Here is an 18212-nt window from a genome sequence, read left to right on the forward strand (position 1 = left end):
CCCGACCTAATTAGACATTACGTGACATAAAATCCTCAGTCGGTCAGGAGGGAGGGCGTGGCAGAGGGTCAATCAGGTTTTACGACGGCGTGCGGAAGATTTGACCTTGTGCATTCTCCTCTCGTGTAATGAGGTAAAATCGGAGGGGAGGTGACCAGACGGACAGCGTAAAATCTCAGGTAAAATTTAAGAAAGAAATAAACACAAAATTTAGAAAAATTGCCAGAGCGGGGCGGCATGGAGAGTCTCTGACGAGGTCAGGAATGAGAGGACGGCCACGGAGTCCCAGTTCGACTAGTCGACGAGGACCTCCATGGCTCCAGATTTGCTTCGAGTCTCCCCTATCTCGGAATAAGCGACGGCCAGGGGTTTTTGACACCTTACCGGAGGGAACTGGTAATCTGTTCGGAAAGTGACAGGTAAAAGATTTTGAGCGGGATTCTTTGGGTAAAATAAGGAACCGAATAATTGGGTCTGTAACTCTGAGACAGAAGACAAGACAAAAATATACGTGAAGTTACCCAAGAGAAGACAACAAAAAATATACAATAAATAACAATAACAACAAAACAAAACAAAAAATACCGCACATGTCGTGAAACAAAGTCGAGGCCGACACAAACTTTATCCCGAAATATTTATTTGCAACTCTAACTCAAAATCGTTGTCTTAAACTCCATATCAAATTTCGTTATCGGAGTGCGTCCGGCAGCCCATATCACGAGTAATATAGTGGTCATTCCCCCGCACCAAGCCGGGCTGCGCTTCGCAACTTAGGTAATGAAACCGCACAAATAAATGTAATACACCATACAAGACGACCTAGAATCAACACCGTAGGGACTGTTTTACAGGTCTGTAGTCATCGTACCGAATGCACAGTGTAACATATCCACACTCCCAACAAGCCTCCCGAGCAACGAACGCGACCGCTCTTATAACGAGGGTAAAGGGGCCAGGGCTCTTAACCCGAAGGCGCTGTGCATTCGAGACCTCTCTCGAAGCGTGGACACCGGGTGATTGCCAGTATGTATAAAGAGACGAAACAAAGGTTCTGGGCGTATGGTCTTTCGAAATACTTACCACATCGAGAAAGTCCAAACCAGATGGACGAGAAGTGCATCCCGAGACGTACAGCATCAAATCCACGAAAAAAAAGACCCTCTATAGTGTCCGTGACGAGTTAGTCGAGGAGTTATGATATCATTCCTGGGGGGGCCTCCAGCTTCAAGTAGAATTTACAAAGGTTAAACTTCCGAAGACATTCCAAACAAAGCATTGCCTGGCTTAGAATGTTATACTGTCATGTTGTTTGTGGTGACTGTTCAGTTACGTTCGTTGAGACTAACCAGCTCTAGAGGCGCAAAAAGCGCCGCCTGGAGAAACTAATTGTCTAAACTTTTGTTGTTGATGTGAGAAAAAGAGCGAGAACGAAATTGTTGTGCGCAGTCGCGTTAGGATGGGGAGAGTACAAGGGTGAGCTTTCATAGAATCTATACGGGACGGGGATACGGTTTCCTTTTGACCGTCGGTGCACTTATTACAAATACCGCAAAACTACAGATACAGACCTGGGCGACCGCAGTTCTTCCTGCGCGCCGAAGACGGGGCAATCGATAGAGGTCGACGAAAGAACAAGGTCATACTTTTCGTTTGACGTCCGTCAAACGAAAAGTCGTGTTGCCAAAAGGCATGGATTACTATTTCAAAGTGCTTGTGTCCAAGGAAGGGCTTCACCTTTGCCAGCTGCCTAAGATAAAAAAAGCTGGACTTCACTACTGCCCCAATTTGCCGGTCAAGTTTAAAATCACTGTCCATCTTAAAACCCAAGTTTGTCACTGTTGGCTTCCTGTAATGCATCAAGGGGCCCAAGTCAACAGGAGGGGGTTTACATGAGCCACTGGGACCGAACACCATCACTTCTGTCTTATTTTCATTGAATTTTAAAAAGTTTAAAGACATCCAGGCTTTAATGTCTTCAAGACATAACAGAAGCGGTTGCAGAGAGAAAGCATCCTTCTTTTTTAGTGGCACATAGATCTGGCTGTCATCAGCATAACAATGGAAGGAGATACCATGCTTCCTCAAGATGGAACCCAGGGGCAGCAGGTACAATGAGAAAAGCAGGGGCCCTAAAATTGAACCCTGTGGAAAAAATAACTAAGAAAAGCTGAAAAAGCTAAGTAGCCTGGTCCTGAACTTGCATGAATAAAAGCCATCACTTAGAAGAACATTATCATAAATCTCTTCATAATTGTCATTAAATTGAACATCTGTCTGCACAGACATGTCATCAGTTTCCATGAGGGTTCGGTCCTGGTCATTACCTGTAGCAACCAGCTGTGACGGTCTCGCTCCACAGCTGCTCGATGCACAGGTCGGGCAAGATGGGCTCCATCTCCGGCACCAGCAGCGTCTCGTTGACCGTGCTGTTGGCAGAGGGCAGCAGGCCGGGGTGCCCCCTGGGGGAATAGGTGTAGAAGGAAGTGTTGAAACGAGCCGCACCAGTAAAGGATGGAGTCGCCATGCCTGGAGGATGGGCCCGGCTGCCATGAAAGGATGGAGGAGGAGAAAAAGGACATTATCTTGACAACTAGTGGTGTTGAGGAGCATATTGTTTCCTGTATCCTGTTATTTACAATCAGAACATGCACAAGATTCTGCCAATTGCAGAAGGCGTTGAAGCAAATTTGTATAGTCGGTAATAGAGTCCATTATTAAAGAAAAAAATGCATCTTTTTAAGATTTGTCTGATGCATATAATGGCATTTAAAAACAATACTCCTATGTCCATACTGACTTACACATTCTGATCTCCTAACAGTTGTGCTAATAAGGCTTGTTTAGCTTTTACATTCAATGTTCTTAAGGCAATTTTTGAATCAGGCACTTAAGTCTTGTTACGAGCTTCCCCAAAGTCCAACTCACCTGAGGGCAGCCATGTTGGATATTATCGGGGAGGAGTGAACCCGGGGGTGTATCCCTGGTGAAGAAGACGTTATCATTCTGCTCGGGTGGCCGTGCAGAACGGTGTAGTGGAGAGGAGAGCTGGCAATGGCACAACTAAGAGCAGAAAAATAAGGATGGGATCAGAGATGGTCTTAGTTGTTGTGCTTATTCTTCATGTTTGTACGTCCCTGTGTGCATTTGAATTAAACCGCTGATTGACATTACTGCTAACTTTGCCATGTTTTGTTTTTAAAAACAGACCTTGTCTCTGTGAAACATTCCTAACATGAAAGTTAAATATAAATAAATGGACATAACAAGGCCAGACGCCTCCCATATTAAAGCGTATACCTTGCTGCTGTTCCTGGGCCAAGCCCGGTCACCCCACTGCCTCCGGGGGAGTCCAGGCGTGAGATATTACGGAGGTGAGAGGTCAGTAAGGCCGATGCCTTCAGACCCAAAGGAGTGCTAACCGGATCTGCTGTACACCGCAGGACTGAAAATCGCTCCTGATGGAGGTGAGAGGCTCAAGGTTAGACACAGGTAGACTCACTGTGGGGTTTTGCAGGTGTGTCTGTGTGATCACTCACATCCTGTGTGACTTTGCGCAGGGCCCAGACAGAGTGTATTCCCTGTACAGTGTCATAGGAGACAACTATAGAGGGCTGGCAGCAGCTGAACACTATCTTCATGGTGGCATCCGATGCATACTGCACACGGGAGTTTTCAATCAGACCTGAAACAAAACGTATTTCAACTTGAAGAGAAAACTTCTGACACAGACATTGAATATGCGAAACAGATTAAGAGAAAGAGAAAGCGAGAGCGGGAGAGGAATATGTGTTTTTGTCATACCTGTAGGTTTACACACTATTGGTGCAATCTCGTCGAGAGGATGCAGCATGCTGAAGACTGTGGGGAGAGATTCCCTGTGGAGAGAAAACGGGCTCAGTTATTTTGTTACCCTTCAAACCAAGGAGAATGTCTTTAATGTAAACAAATCTGTTCAGGTTTTTGAGATTTGTCTGTGAGACACTTGGATGTGTGTCTACGTGTGTCAGAGTGTATGGTGTGTACCCGGGGAGTTGTGAGTCTGTCGCTGTGTTTTTTCGTTCTAACAAAAGTCCAAACTTTGTTGCCCAGACCTTTGACACCTGGAGGAGAAAGGTGGGGATAGTCAGGGAAGAAATGTGTGCAAACAATTGTAATGTTTGTAAGTAATAAAGACAACATTAAGCTTTATTTTTACGTACAGAAAAAACTAATACAAAAAAATAAATAAGGAAACATGATTTCCTCCGAGCAGGCCACAAACACTATTTCTGCAACTAACTGGTAAAAATACATCCATGAATCAAATGATATCTTGTTGCTGTGCAACAGACTATTGAGACCGGAACAAACTCATACTCACAGAGACATAACCATTAAACACACATGCGCACACTCACACAAACACATGTTGAATTATCAGAACATATTTGCAAGTGGACAAACACACACTCAATTCTATTCAGCGTGTATACAAACACAAGCAGGGATGACACACACACACACACACACACACACACACACACACACACACACACACACACACACACACACACACACACACACACACAATGGAGCTCAACCTGCGGATAAAATCCACAATAAGATTTTGAAAATAAGGGATAAGAGAGAAAGAGCAGTATGTTTATTTGTCTTTATATAGATGATGTATATATTTGATTGTGTGTGTTCTCCATGTGTGTGGCATGAAACAGTCCAGTTGGTTTGAGGTGGCAGCTTGCCTGTCGCAGCTGTGGTGGTTTAACGGCTCTTACTAAAGGATTACTGGCTCAGTCTGAGCCAGGCTAGCGGCCTTGTCAGCAACGGCAGCGGTGGCAGAACGGTCTGTCTTACTCCAGTAAACATCCACTAAAAAAACAAAAATATAAATAAAGTTCCTCTGTGCAATCGAAGAATAGTTTCACCATCACCAACTTCTTCTTTTTTTATATAAAGAAATTACCCAAATATGTTATATTTTAAGGGGTTTCGACAGGAATATCCACTGGAGGCACAGATTTCTCTAATATGGCTACACTGGAGATAATGAAGTATACGACACATCAATAGTTTCCGTCTAAACTGACAATTTTGCATTTGTATTTAAGGGCATTTTTGTTTCAGGTTCTTTATAGTTTTGCTTTATTTTAAAATGCCCAAAAGAGCTGAACAATCTAACCTTAAAAAACACATCTGATTAAACAAAAAAAAAAAAACTACTTTCAATCAAGCATTTAGAAAAGAGTTGACCGGAAATCAAAGAAGCAATTTCATTTATTTAACTTTATTTTTGTCTTTCGTAATTTCCTTGACCCTAAGTGTTCCTGCTTGAGTATGCACTCGACAGCATTAGCCACCGACACCCTGGGGGTGTTGAGGTTGTTGCGTCATTTACCAAATGTCACTTGCAGCTTTTCTTTCCATAGGTGCCTGCATCTATCAGTGCCAAACATATGGACAATAACATGTGCATAATGTATCTTCGAGGTGTTAAAATTGCCGAATGGGAAGTCATCTTGCCGTCATTACAAATAATGGGTAACACATCTTGCCGTCTTGTCTTTGACACTAAAGACACTGCTGACACTCCAACTGATAGAAACTGTTAAGGTTCGGGAAAAGGTAGGACCCAAATGCCGATTAAAAGGGAAGCGGGTTTCAAAATGTAACAAAAAGCGAGCTTCATTAACAAAAAAATGCTGTTGACAATGAAAAATACTTAACAAAACCATGAATCCAAAAAGTAGGTAACACGAGGTAATCCAAAGAGTAAGTAACGCGAGGTAGCATCCAGACAAAACTAACCGTGACAAAAATGAAGTGTGACAGGAAAGACAATGGTAAATGGTAAATGGACTGTACTTATATAGCGCTTTATCCAGTCTTTAAGACACCTCAAAGCGCTTTACATACTACATGTCATTCACCCATTCACACCCATTCATACAGAGCAGTGTACCTTACTCTAGGACCTAACATTCACACACATTCGCAACTCAGGGTTAAGTATCTTGCCCAAGGATACATCGACATGTTGACTGCATGGGCTGGGATCGAACCCACAACCTTCTGGTTGAAAGACGACCACTGGTCGTCTTTCAACCAGAAGGTTGTGGGTTCGATCCCAGCCCATGCAGTCAACATGTCGATGTATCCTTGGGCAAGATACTTAACCCTGAGTTGCGAANCAGACACATTGGATTTACCTATGGATTAACTTCAGCAGCGTTTTTATCGTTTTAACGCCATTGAAGACCAGTTTTGACCAGACAACGACCAAGGTAGGCCATCTTAGCGTTTTTAGCTACCTATCNGGGATCGAACCCACAACCTTCTGGTTGAAAGACGACCACACTCCCTCACAATGAATCGACAAGGAACACAGGGGAAGACAAGACTCTGAGGTGCTGCTCACACGGGAACGTTTGCGTTTATGCACATTATGCGTTTTCAAAAAAGCATTCCGTTCACATGTATTCGTTTCATTTGACGTGTCTGTTCACACGAGAACGCTGGAAACACTGTAGTACATATGCCGGGACTGTAAGTGGCGCTGTACTTCCACACGAGACCACTTGAAAGCGCTGTACACGCTGTAGTACATATGCCGGGCCTGTAACTGGCGCTTTAACTTCCGCCACAAAATACACCAAAAGCAGCGAAGAAGACCCCGGAGCATGGTTGCCCTTCTGTTTATGTTCCGCGGTGGATTTAGCAACATGCGGTAGTTCATGTAATTCTCCATGTCCACTTGTTGCTGATGGTTGTGGTAGAGGAGCTGTAGATTTTGCACTAACATCTGTAGCATGGTCAGAGCAGTAGCTACTGACCATGCTACAGCAGTGAGCAGCAGAGGTGGGGAGAGGCGGGGCTATGGTTTCATCTATCGGGAAATGATCGCATAGAGGCGATTACACAGAGCCATTTGACCCCCCAGAGCGTTTCGTTTGCAAATCTATCCACCTTGGGACCCGTTATCGTTTGTGGGGTCTGTAGAATGATCGAGGGTCGAGTATCTTTCACGACTCAGGTTTGTTATACAGTAAGTCAAGACACTACAGTAGGCAGCAACAACACGACTGGCGGGCTTACTCTGAAGTAAAGCAGTCCTTCGCATGCCGTAAAGCATGTCGCAACACTGTCATAACAGCCTTAACTCTGTGCTCTGTATGCATTGTATGCATATGTGACATCTCCCCTTTTTTCTAGTTATTTAATTTTAAATAACTGTAAAGAGTTTTGACAGATTAGTCAGCATCATCCTGTAATAGTAAACAACAGTCAAACTGTGATAGCAAATGTTCATTCAGTCGTACTGACTAACCAAAAGTGTCCTATGAATACAGATTAACTTCACAGATTATGTTAATAAAGATGGGTAACCAATACCTTCAGTAGTGCTGTTATAAAATAAAATTCAAGATGCAAGTTTTCTTTTCTAAACATTGCAGCAGTAATATCACATGTGTGCATAACATTCACAATAAACAGAACCCAAAATTCAGCAGACTCAGAGTCCACCTGTGTTTCCCTATTCATTTTCTCCCCCCCAAAGGCCATAGGTGTTTTATTTTCTCATTCACCCCCAGAGGTCATTGTGAAACACCCAAAACACTCCTGTCTACAAGTCCAACCTAGTGGCCGGCTTACTGACACGGCCAGACCTGGGCCCTTTCTCATTTCATCAAATCCCCCTTCTTGACTCCTCGACTCCTCGGTCCTCCGGTAGTGACCCGGAAATGAATTTCAGCGCGCCATGTTGAAGGACATCTCATTTCTCTAAATGCACTTCGAGGACCGAGGATCGAGCGTCTCTCTGGAGGAGCTATAACCGTCCTCGGTTATAGCTCCTCCAGAGAGACGCTCGATCCTCGGTCCTCGAAGTGCATTTAGAGAAATGAGATGTCCTTCAACATGGCGCGCTGAAATTCATTTCCGNTTGTACAGTTTTTGCTGCCGGAAAATCATTCAATAAAAAAACACACGTTTTGGTGTTTTCATTGCTGGATTGATATAAAAAATGATGGATAGTGACTGTGCTTTGTTTCCTGTGGTTTGGATCCTTGTTTGTGGTCCTTCAAATTAACGTTTGAGGATTCTATCTTAGCGGCAAACAAAAGCGCTGTTCTTCAAAAATGTCTTTGACATTTGATTCTTGTGAATGCCCAGCAAGGACAATTAATTGCAGCGTTTTATTCCCCCTCTAATGCTATTTAACCCAGTGCGTCCTAATGGACAAGGCCATCAGGCCTCCGAAGCTGGGCGGATTGTGGGGTTCGGGATTCCCACCTGGAGTTTGAATTCATCTTCTTGAACATCATATATTTAAAATAGTTTGCCCAGGAACAGGAGTTGTCGTTAATATAAGCTTGCACAGATAAAAACACAGACTGCAAAATGATTGATGACTACAGGTTACAATCAGACTATGAAAGTCAGAGTACATCTTCCAACAATTATCGGACTATTTTGTTGGGTTAGAAAATTGGCAATTTCAAACTGTCTTTTTGTAGAAAAGACAAGGGAAATTTAGACTTTCCAGTACTGGTAACGCAACATATACCTTCCCATGACAGACACCTCATTAATTTGTTTAGCCATGAGCAGGTTCCCACTGTTTTAACAGGCGCTGAGATTTGCATTCAGCCGGTGCTAAGCCATCCGAGATGCAACAACTGTAATGATGACGGCACTTGCAGCCGACTCAGAGGGACTTGAGAGGTGGGGGGGGCTTTGCATTTCATAGAGAGAAAGGCTTTTAATTTCTCCAGTGGATCTGGACACAGAAGTGCTGACATATGTCCTATGTCATCTGTTGAATTATTGCAGTCCATTAGCTATGTCTTGCTAGGATTACTACATGCAGGGTTATGAATGCCAACAGGATACCACCTGTCACATTTAAGTGCAATAATAATAACTATCCTACATTTGTGAAGCTATCATTTGCATTTTGAAACCTGCAATTATAGTGGTTGTGTTTCATTGGATTGAAAGCTGCTTGTAATACTTTATCTCATGTATACTCTGAAAAATCAAGGGGTAATTTTATAGTCATTGCTTAAAACAGTGTTACTGTTAATAAGCATAAATACAGTTGTACTCATTCAACAATACAAATAGTTAATAAATCACACTTGAGTGTTTTTTTCCAGAGGGCTAAACCATTTAGAAGAAAAAATACTGGTTAGGAAATATTCAAAGCAAAGTTTGACAGTAAAGTTTCAAGTTGAGTACTGGGAATGACTGAAGTTATCATAAGTTTAAAAACAAATAATTTGTATTATAATACTTTCTACATATCTAGTTACAACTATAGAAGAGATATACCTTGAAGAGTAGAGTTAAACGAAAGGAGGGCCATGTCAATAAAATACAATTGTATAAAAAGCATCCAGACATAACATAACCTTACACAAGTTTAGACTAGATTCATCATCAATGTTTTGTCACTAAACCTAATTGTATTTGATACGATTATGACAGTTAATTAGGGAAAACTTTCCACATGGATTTATTGTATCATGCGGTGTATAGTTTATGACCATGCATCCTTCAAAATCCTGTGATTTCAAAAGGAGAAAACTCTCAAGACATTTTGACATGTCACAGCAGAAAGATGAAGAGTGGATGTCACTGACGACTCTCTTACATTCAGGTGTGCTGGTGACACAGCGTGCACAATAGCAGAGCATCAGATAAATGGTATGCGGCCATTATGATGTCATTACTCACATTTTATCTCAAAAAATAGGGTTAGGGTCAGGGTTTATGCCTCATGGGTTTTAGGTGACACATGAGGCATTCATCATCATCATCAGCTTTCATTTGAAGAGACTCTTGGTCCATTATTAAAAGACACACAACACTCAAATATAAATTAAAAAAGGCAGTTATACCAATGTTTCCACAGAGGTGACTGGTATCGTATAGCACTGAGACAAGGATTAAGAAGTCAGTATGGATTACAGATGATAGATAGATATATAGATAGAAAAGAGAGAGATACGAGTGATAGAGATAGAAACAGGTATAGACCGATGATAGAAGCAGAGAGATAGACGAGTAAACAATAGATACAAGCATTCGCGGTACAGAGACAAGAGAGTCGGCGGACAGAGATGTAGAAAAAACATAATAGATACAGCCAGGAGAGATAGACAGAGATATGAAGAAATCGATTGAGAGAAGTAGCATCCCAGAGGAGATAGCATACAAGGATCCGACGAGATACCACACATAGCATCAAGAGAATATCATACAGAGATAGGAGCAACATAAGCATCAGATAGATGGGTATAGAGAGAGAGAGATAGATAGAGAGAAAAGTGACTAATATAGAGAGAGATAGATAGATAGAAAGAAGCTACTAACGAGCAGATGAGAGATAGAGAGATAGATAGAGAGATGAGAGAGAGCAAGTGAGGAGAGGGATGAGCATGAGAGAAATGATAGATTAGACGAGATAGCATAGAGAGAGAGATGTTATATTATAGAGGAGAGAAATAGATAGATCAGAGACGATAGATAGAGAGAGAGGTTAGATAAGAGAGAGATAGTTTAATTAGCATATGAAAAAGATGCAGAAAGCCAAAAAAGCCGAGGCAATCATAGTCAATGAAGTACTGGTAAGCATCGTCACGCTATGGTGCATACGGTAGATCGTATTGAGATCACATGAGAGCCTGGCCCAGAGATGCATTCATGGTCCAAAAGGGAAGTGTTGCGGATGTAATGCACAGACCAATCAGAAACACTCTGAAGCGTTCACAATGTATAGATCGACTGTTGTATGATGTAGTATACTAAACAGTTATGTGTCTGTGTCAAAACCCGTGCGGTGGGTGAAGAGTAGCCTCTGCTGGACTGTCTGCGTGTGCGTACGGGCGGCGAGTGACATCTGGAATGTCTATGTCTGTTTTCAACATGCCTGTGTGTGCACGTGTGTGTCTATAATCTGTGCGCACGATCTGCTCTGTAGCCGACTAATTCACGGATCTGGTGATGGCGAATGCTGATACGTAATGTTGCCATGGGCATGCTGAAGTCGGTGACGCTCAAATGTTGCTATTTATCGTGTCTATTTGAATGTAGCATTGCCTGTGGACACAGATTCTAACTTTTTAATATAGCTATTACCAGACAATCGCGACGAACAGTATCACGTCTTCTGGGAACCTTATGGTAAACTAGCTATCGTGCGAACTGGTACGACCGATGAGTGTGATGATGCGTGTGCTCTGACAGGAAGTAGCATGCCATGTGTGAGCTGATTTACGAGTATAAGTACATTTATAATATATACGCTACTCTCTCGCTTGTCTGTGTGTATTATGCACTAGTAGCATGACAGACCACAACACACAACACAGGAGACACAGAGACGGAGTACACACGGACCACTTTACGCAACAGACAACACAGCAACACACAAACCACACACACGCGCCGGCTACCTGGACAGGTTCCCATAATGGATGCTTGTTTTTGGTGTCCGCAGGCCTCTTGTACAGATCAAACTACACCGCCAGAGCCTCTTGATCATTGCATCCAAAGTTAACTAATACATAAATACCATTTGACCCGATTCAGCCCCATGGCAGACATTACGTACAGCCAATGCCATCCAGATAACTTTAATAGTGCAACCACACACCCATATCAGCCACACACACACACAACACACACACACACGCACCACACACGAGCACACACCAACACACACACGCACCGCACGCACACACACCTCACACAACACGCAACACAGCACGCACGCACACACACACACACACACGCACACACACACACACACACACACACACATAAATTTCCCTCATTGGCTGTCATTAACCCAGCGAAAGACAACGGGTTACCCATGATGCACTACTGGCTGCCTCTCATGGGTACCAATACGATTACGTATGCTTCCTTGTGCGGGTAACCGTGGTGAACACGTCATCGACTAATTGGGTCATTCATTCTTTCTTCATCTTTCATCCCTACCTCTCATCTCTCTCTCTATATCCTCAGCTCATCTACATCCATCTACAGACTCTCACAATAATATATAAACTCTTCATCTGCAGAATCTCGAGGTCTCTATCTATCTTTCTCTTCTCTCTCTCTCTCTCTCTCTCTCTCTCTATCTCTCTATCTATCTCTCTATCGGTCTCTCTCTCTTCTCTCTCTATCTATCTATGTCTCCTCTGGTATTCTCTTCTCCCATCTATCTCTGCTCTCAATATCTCTCTAGTAGCAATAATATCTCTCATCTCTCTATCTCATCTCCTGAATGATCTATCTCTCTATGTCTCTCTGTACTATCTCTCTCTCTTCTCTCTCTCGCTCCTCTACGTCTCTCTGCTTTCTCTCCTGTGATCCTATCATTCATCTATCTCTCTATCTCTCTCCTCTCTCTCTCTCTATCTCTCTATCTATCTCTGCTATCTCTCTCTATCTCTCTATCTCTCTCTCTATCTCTCTGCTCTCTCTCTCTCTCTTTCTATCTATCTATCTTATCTATCTTATCCATCTGACTTTTATCCTTGTCTCAGTGCTATACGATACCAGTCACCTCTGTGGAAACATTGGTATAACTGCCTTTTTTAATTTATATTTGAGTGTTGTGTGTCTTTTAATAATGGACCAAGAGTCTCTTCAAATGAAAGCTGATGATGATGATGAATGCCTCATGTGTCACCTAAAACCCATGAGGCATAAACCCTGACCCTAACCCTATTTTTTGAGATAAAATGTGAGTAATGACATCATAATGGCCGCATACCATTTATCTGATGCTCTGCTATTGTGCACGCTGTGTCACCAGCACACCTGAATGTAAGAGAGTCGTCAGTGACATCCACTCTTCATCTTTCTGCTGTGACATGTCAAAATGTCTTGAGAGTTTTCTCCTTTTGAAATCACAGGATTTTGAAGGATGCATGGTCATAAACTATACACCGCATGATACAATAAATCCATGTGGAAAGTTTTCCCTAATTAACTGTCATAATCGTATCAAATACAATTAGGTTTAGTGACAAAACATTGATGATGAATCTAGTCTAAACTTGTGTAAGGTTATGTTATGTCTGGATGCTTTTTATACAATTGTATTTTATTGACATGGCCCTCCTTTCGTTTAACTCTACTCTTCAAGGTATATCTCTTCTATAGTTGTAACTAGATATGTAGAAAGTATTATAATACAAATTATTTGTTTTTAAACTTATGATAACTTCAGTCATTCCCAGTACTCAACTTGAAACTTTACTGTCAAACTTTGCTTTGAATATTTCCTAACCAGTATTTTTTCTTCTAAATGGTTTAGCCCTCTGGAAAAAAACACTCAAGTGTGATTTATTAACTATTTGTATTGTTGAATGAGTACAACTGTATTTATGCTTATTAACAGTAACACTGTTTTAAGCAATGACTATAAAATTACCCCTTGATTTTTCAGAGTATACATGAGATAAAGTATTACAAGCAGCTTTCAATCCAATGAAACACAACCACTATAATTGCAGGTTTCAAAATGCAAATGATGAGCTTCACAAATGTAGGATATGTTATTATTATTGCATTAAATGTACAGGTGTATCTGTTGCATTTATAACCTGCATGTTCCCGTAGATCCTGAGCAGGATAGCTAATGGACTGCAAATAATTAAAGTGACCATGAGCGATTCATATGTGCAGCAACTTCTGTGTCAGTCCACATGGAGAATTAAAGCCATTTCTCTCTATGAAATGAAAGCCCCCCCCCCACCCTCTCAGTCCCTCTGAGTCGGCTGCAGTGCGTCATCATTACAGTTGTTGCTCTCGGATGCTTCAGCAGCCCGGCTGTAATGAAATCTCAGCGCCTGTTAAAACAGTGAACCTGCTGCAGCTAAACAAATATAATGAGGTGTCTGTCATGGGAGGTATATGTTGGGTTACAGTACTGGAAAGTCTATTTCCTTGTCTTTCTAAAAAGACAGTTTGAAAATGCCAATTTTAACAACAAATAGTCCGATAATTGTTGGAACATGTACTCTGACTTTCATGTCTGATGGTACCTGTAGGTATATCAATATTTGCAGTCTGTGTTTTTATCTTGTGCAACTTTATATTAACGACACTCCTGTTCTGGCAACTGTTTTAAATATATGATGTTAAGAGATGAATCAACCCAGGTGGGACTCGAACCCACAATCCCCAGCTTCGGAGGCTGATGCCTTGTCCATTAGGCCACTGGGTTATACATTAGAGGGAATAAACCTGCATAATTTGTCTTGCTTGCATTCACAAGAAATAAATTAAGACATTTTGAAGAAACAGGTTTGTTTTCCTAAGATATCCTCAAAACGTTCAATTGACAGGACAACAACAAGGATCCAAACCACAGGAAAACAGTCTATCATCTTTTTATAATCAATCAGAATCAAACTGTGTTTTTTATTGATGATTTTCGAGCAGAAACTGTCAATTTCAATCAATGAATGCATTTTTGAAATACAGACACACAAAATAGGGAGGAGGATAAGTATGAGTCAGAGGGGGAGACATAATACATTTCAAAAATGTGTGTTATGAATTTGCTTCAGACCTAGACACACTTTCCCTTTTGGTGTTTTCTGTCTTTTATTCTTAACATCCCCTTTAAGATTTAATAAATAAAGCATTCTCACCCCCTCTATTTATTTCACTTTGACACACGCACAACACCCAGGGAGTAACACTGATATTGTCTGGGAGCGTTAACTCGGTCAGATCAGACTGAGTTGTTGTGCGACATCCATCACACCCATCAGCCCAGACTCCTCATTTTCCACTCTGGTGTAATTCTTCATGACCACCTTTTGCTGAATTTGATTTGTTGGATGCAGAAGGAGTTACTGACACAGTTAAGTATGCAGTCTGTCAGTCATTCGTCAACACCAAAAACTTTATTTCACGCCAGATATTCTTTTTGTAGAGTAGAAATAACCTGATTACATTTTAAAGAACATTGCTGCATAGGTTAAATATTTAATCAAAGAAATATGATATATAATAAGCTATTTTTTCTAATTAACAACTGTGCTCACAATAATACCGAAAAAGCGTTGTATATGTTTTTCATGCAACTAACCAAGCCTGTTTTTCAGGTCTCAGGCTCGAAAATGACATCTCTAGAACAAATGACCATAACTACACTTCTAAAAGGGGAAATGTAATCATCTTTTTTCTCAGAGTAATGATAAACCTGTGAGTTGGATGTAGAAAAGTCAGAATCAATATAGATGTTTTTTATTTTTAAAGAAAATTCAGATTGAACATAGTAAAAAACTGTCCGTCCAAAAAAGTATTTTTTACTTATAGTGAAAACTACCCTTGGATGATGGGTTAGTAGACTAAAAGCTTTAGGAATCCAAAGTACAACATTTAATAAGTACCCTGTATCAAGATTGATCCAAAACTAGTGAAATTTGACCTTTTTAGCAAAAAAGCAAAAAAAACCCACTTCTGGGGTCATTTGGGTGGACTTTCCATATCTCTGGCCCCCCTTGGTCGATTTTGACGAATGAAATCTCTTTGTAACCGCTAGAGCCAATGGAATCGAAGGGGGTTTTTTACATAGACACCAAGGTTAACACAAAAAGGTGGGGGCTTTGCGCATGTAGTTTTGCATGAGAGTGAAGCTATCTCTCGCTCTGACATCTGGAAATGGAAAAGCAGGGTTTATTGCTTATGGATTATCAGAAATCATTTCAAAGGGACACAGACACATTGGATTTACCTATGGATTAACTTCAGCAGCGAGACAATAGATAAGCATTAATAGTCGATTTAGGTATAAAATTTAATGTAAACTTAATAATGTGACTCATTTACTACAGTTTACTTCACTGGGTCTGAGAGATTTCTGTGAGGTGTAAAGTTTGTCACCTAAATGACCTAAAAGTCGAACTATTGTACGAATTACACGTTCCACTACAAAGTGCTCCTAGTACGGTAGTTATTCGATTACCACTTATAAATATACTCTTCACCACCTCCATTAAAGTCGTGTCAATTTCAGTGTATTCTATACTAAGAACGTCAAAAGGATCAATATTAAACAACTAAAATAAACAATAACGAGAATTTGGGGTGCTGGGCGCTTCCCCGCTTTAGTGTTAGACGTTCGTTTTCACAGACTTCCCGAGAATTCTACATTATTTGATACTTCAAGATACAGGTACATTGCCTTCTTTGAGTTCTGATTGACCTAGAAAAAAAAAAAAAAAAAAAATTTGGGTGTTACGATTGACTTTTCGGGACTAATCGTTGCTACGTTTTTTACGATTGTTCTAAATGACGGTCTTTTGTTGAGTATTTTGGGGAATTAATAAATAAAAGACGGGTGGTTTGGGTAGCAAGTGTAGCAATCTACTGTGTCTTAGCTACCACTCCATGTAGTAACCGTGAAGACTATCGTGAGCGTGCAAATATTTGGTTTGTCTATAGTTTTGTACACGCTATCCATCGAATTTTGCGATCTAACGGAGGAAACCAGCAAAGACCAGTTTTGACCAGAAGTTACCGCAATTTTNGTGACAGACAAGAATAGTCAATTCTAATGTCTAACACGTAATGTTGAGAAAGAGATGTCCTGTATGGGTTGATTGTGCGTTGATCTGTTGGTAATGCCTCTGGGTTCCGGTCGGCATGTAAACAAATGCATAATGCTGCGCTATACTTTGTGGCCTCACCCAGTTGCATAGCGACGCTTATTGTTTAGGTGTCTTTTAATAAGCAGGTAGTCATATCATTAGCTAGATCTGATCGATATGGACATAAACGCGATGCGAGTAAAGTCTAATCTGACGGGAGAGAGAGATCAGCTGCTGCTGACGAGTCGACACGCAGCTCTGCATGATCACATGCAGCGGTGAGCGGAACAAAACACACACTTCAGGTTAGAATATCACAAGTAGCTATTTTAATGACCACTCAAACTACCGTAACTAGTTATAGATATGTTTAGTTTTACTGTCGGGTCACTCATTACTGGTCAGCGAGCTGCATCATACTGGCGGGCTGTCAGGAGAGGGAGAGAGCGCTCCGTTTATTATTCCCGTGTTATTGTAAATTACTGTACACTTTTGAATAATGTAGTTAATCTACTATTATTAGTTTGTTTAATATCAAATCATATCAATTTGTTTTAAAGCTCAATAAATAACAAAGAAGACCTTTGACCGGCACTTTTATAATTTCCCCCGGGAGATTTAAACTTTAACGGACATTTTGAAGGGCAAAAGAATATTATAACGGGAACTCTGGGAATGACACCTTGTTTGATTGGATTTGTCACTGAACAATGTCAACATAGAGCTGAGAAAAAGTGAAATGACTGATTCTGTGTCAGTGGAAGACGGGCTGATCAAATACCTGCAGTGACCTTCACACTGCATTACGTTTCCAAGCTAAAACAATGGGAGAAAACTAGGTCACACACGTGCATGCGTCACTGCTTTTGTTTTGTGATACTGGACTCTGAAGCAGGGAACTATGGGACTGACAGGTAATAAGGACCGGGACTCGGGAGTCAATACATTTTCTCATGCACAAACACAATCACTAAGAAACAAACAGTCCCAGGATGTCATTAAAGACAAGTAAATAATCTTTAAGAGTCACAAAGACACACACACACACCTGCAGAAAGCTTGGCCAGGTATTTTGATTTATCCGTTGAAGTAGCATGTTCATCTCCAATGATGTAGAGGGCATAACTCTGAAAAAAGAGAAAGAGAAACAAGAGAGACAAAGATAAATAATACTGTTTAAACACCTCGCAAGACATTCATTTAAAAAGGGGTCTTATTCTGTTTTTTGTGGTTTTCCCTTTCCTGTAGTGTGTTGTTTAGGTTGTTGTTCATCTTAATGGTCTGAGAAGGCTAAAGTTCGCTCCAGAGTGAGTTTCTCTCCTAAACAAAAATGAGAACTGTGTCCAAATCAGCACTTCTGTAAGTCTCAGTAAACCCTAAAGTGTGAGCTTCACTATATGTGAGGTTACTGTATAGATACTATATGAAAAAGTAAGAAGTTTGTCTTCTCCGCCATTTCTATATCAGAGTTTCATTAGAGTCATTTCTGGACTTATTTCTGCACCCCCGCTGTCTCACGGAGAGATACCGCAGGTCTTTCCTTCCTGCAGCGGTCAGACTATACAACCAGCACAGCCCCTAGTAGACCCCCCC

The 18212-nt window shown here is 41.2% G+C and overlaps 2 protein-coding genes and 1 non-coding gene across 3 annotated transcripts in view; all 3 read right to left on the minus strand.

Moving 5' to 3' along the window:
- Positions 1-866, minus strand: part of LOC104957115 (anaphase-promoting complex subunit 1) — a 4244-nt gene extending 3378 nt beyond the window's left edge. The window contains exon 1 of the mRNA XM_010784729.1: positions 853-866. Within this exon, the coding sequence (XP_010783031.1) occupies positions 853-866 (14 nt within the window). The remainder of the gene's footprint in view (positions 1-852) is intronic.
- Positions 867-2318: 1452 nt separating this feature from the next.
- Positions 2319-4112, minus strand: LOC104957037 (anaphase-promoting complex subunit 1-like). Its single transcript, XM_010784635.1, has 6 exons — positions 4027-4112; positions 3805-3878; positions 3540-3685; positions 3301-3458; positions 2929-3063; positions 2319-2546 (listed from the first exon to the last, which is right to left on the minus strand). Exons 2-6 carry the CDS (start codon positions 3851-3853, stop codon positions 2324-2326), a joined length of 711 nt encoding a protein of 236 aa, XP_010782937.1. The 5' UTR covers positions 3854-3878; positions 4027-4112; the 3' UTR covers positions 2319-2323.
- Positions 4113-14169: 10057 nt separating this feature from the next.
- trnar-ccg (transfer RNA arginine (anticodon CCG)) lies at positions 14170-14242 on the minus strand. The gene has a single exon. It is a non-coding gene; the product is annotated as a tRNA-Arg (tRNA).
- Between the last annotated feature and the right edge of the window lie 3970 nt (positions 14243-18212).

The sequence above is a fragment of the Notothenia coriiceps genome, unplaced genomic scaffold, assembly GCF_000735185.1.
Source record: "Notothenia coriiceps isolate Sejong01 unplaced genomic scaffold, NC01 NC01_scaffold00026424, whole genome shotgun sequence".
NCBI classification, from domain to species: domain Eukaryota; kingdom Metazoa; phylum Chordata; class Actinopteri; order Perciformes; family Nototheniidae; genus Notothenia; species Notothenia coriiceps.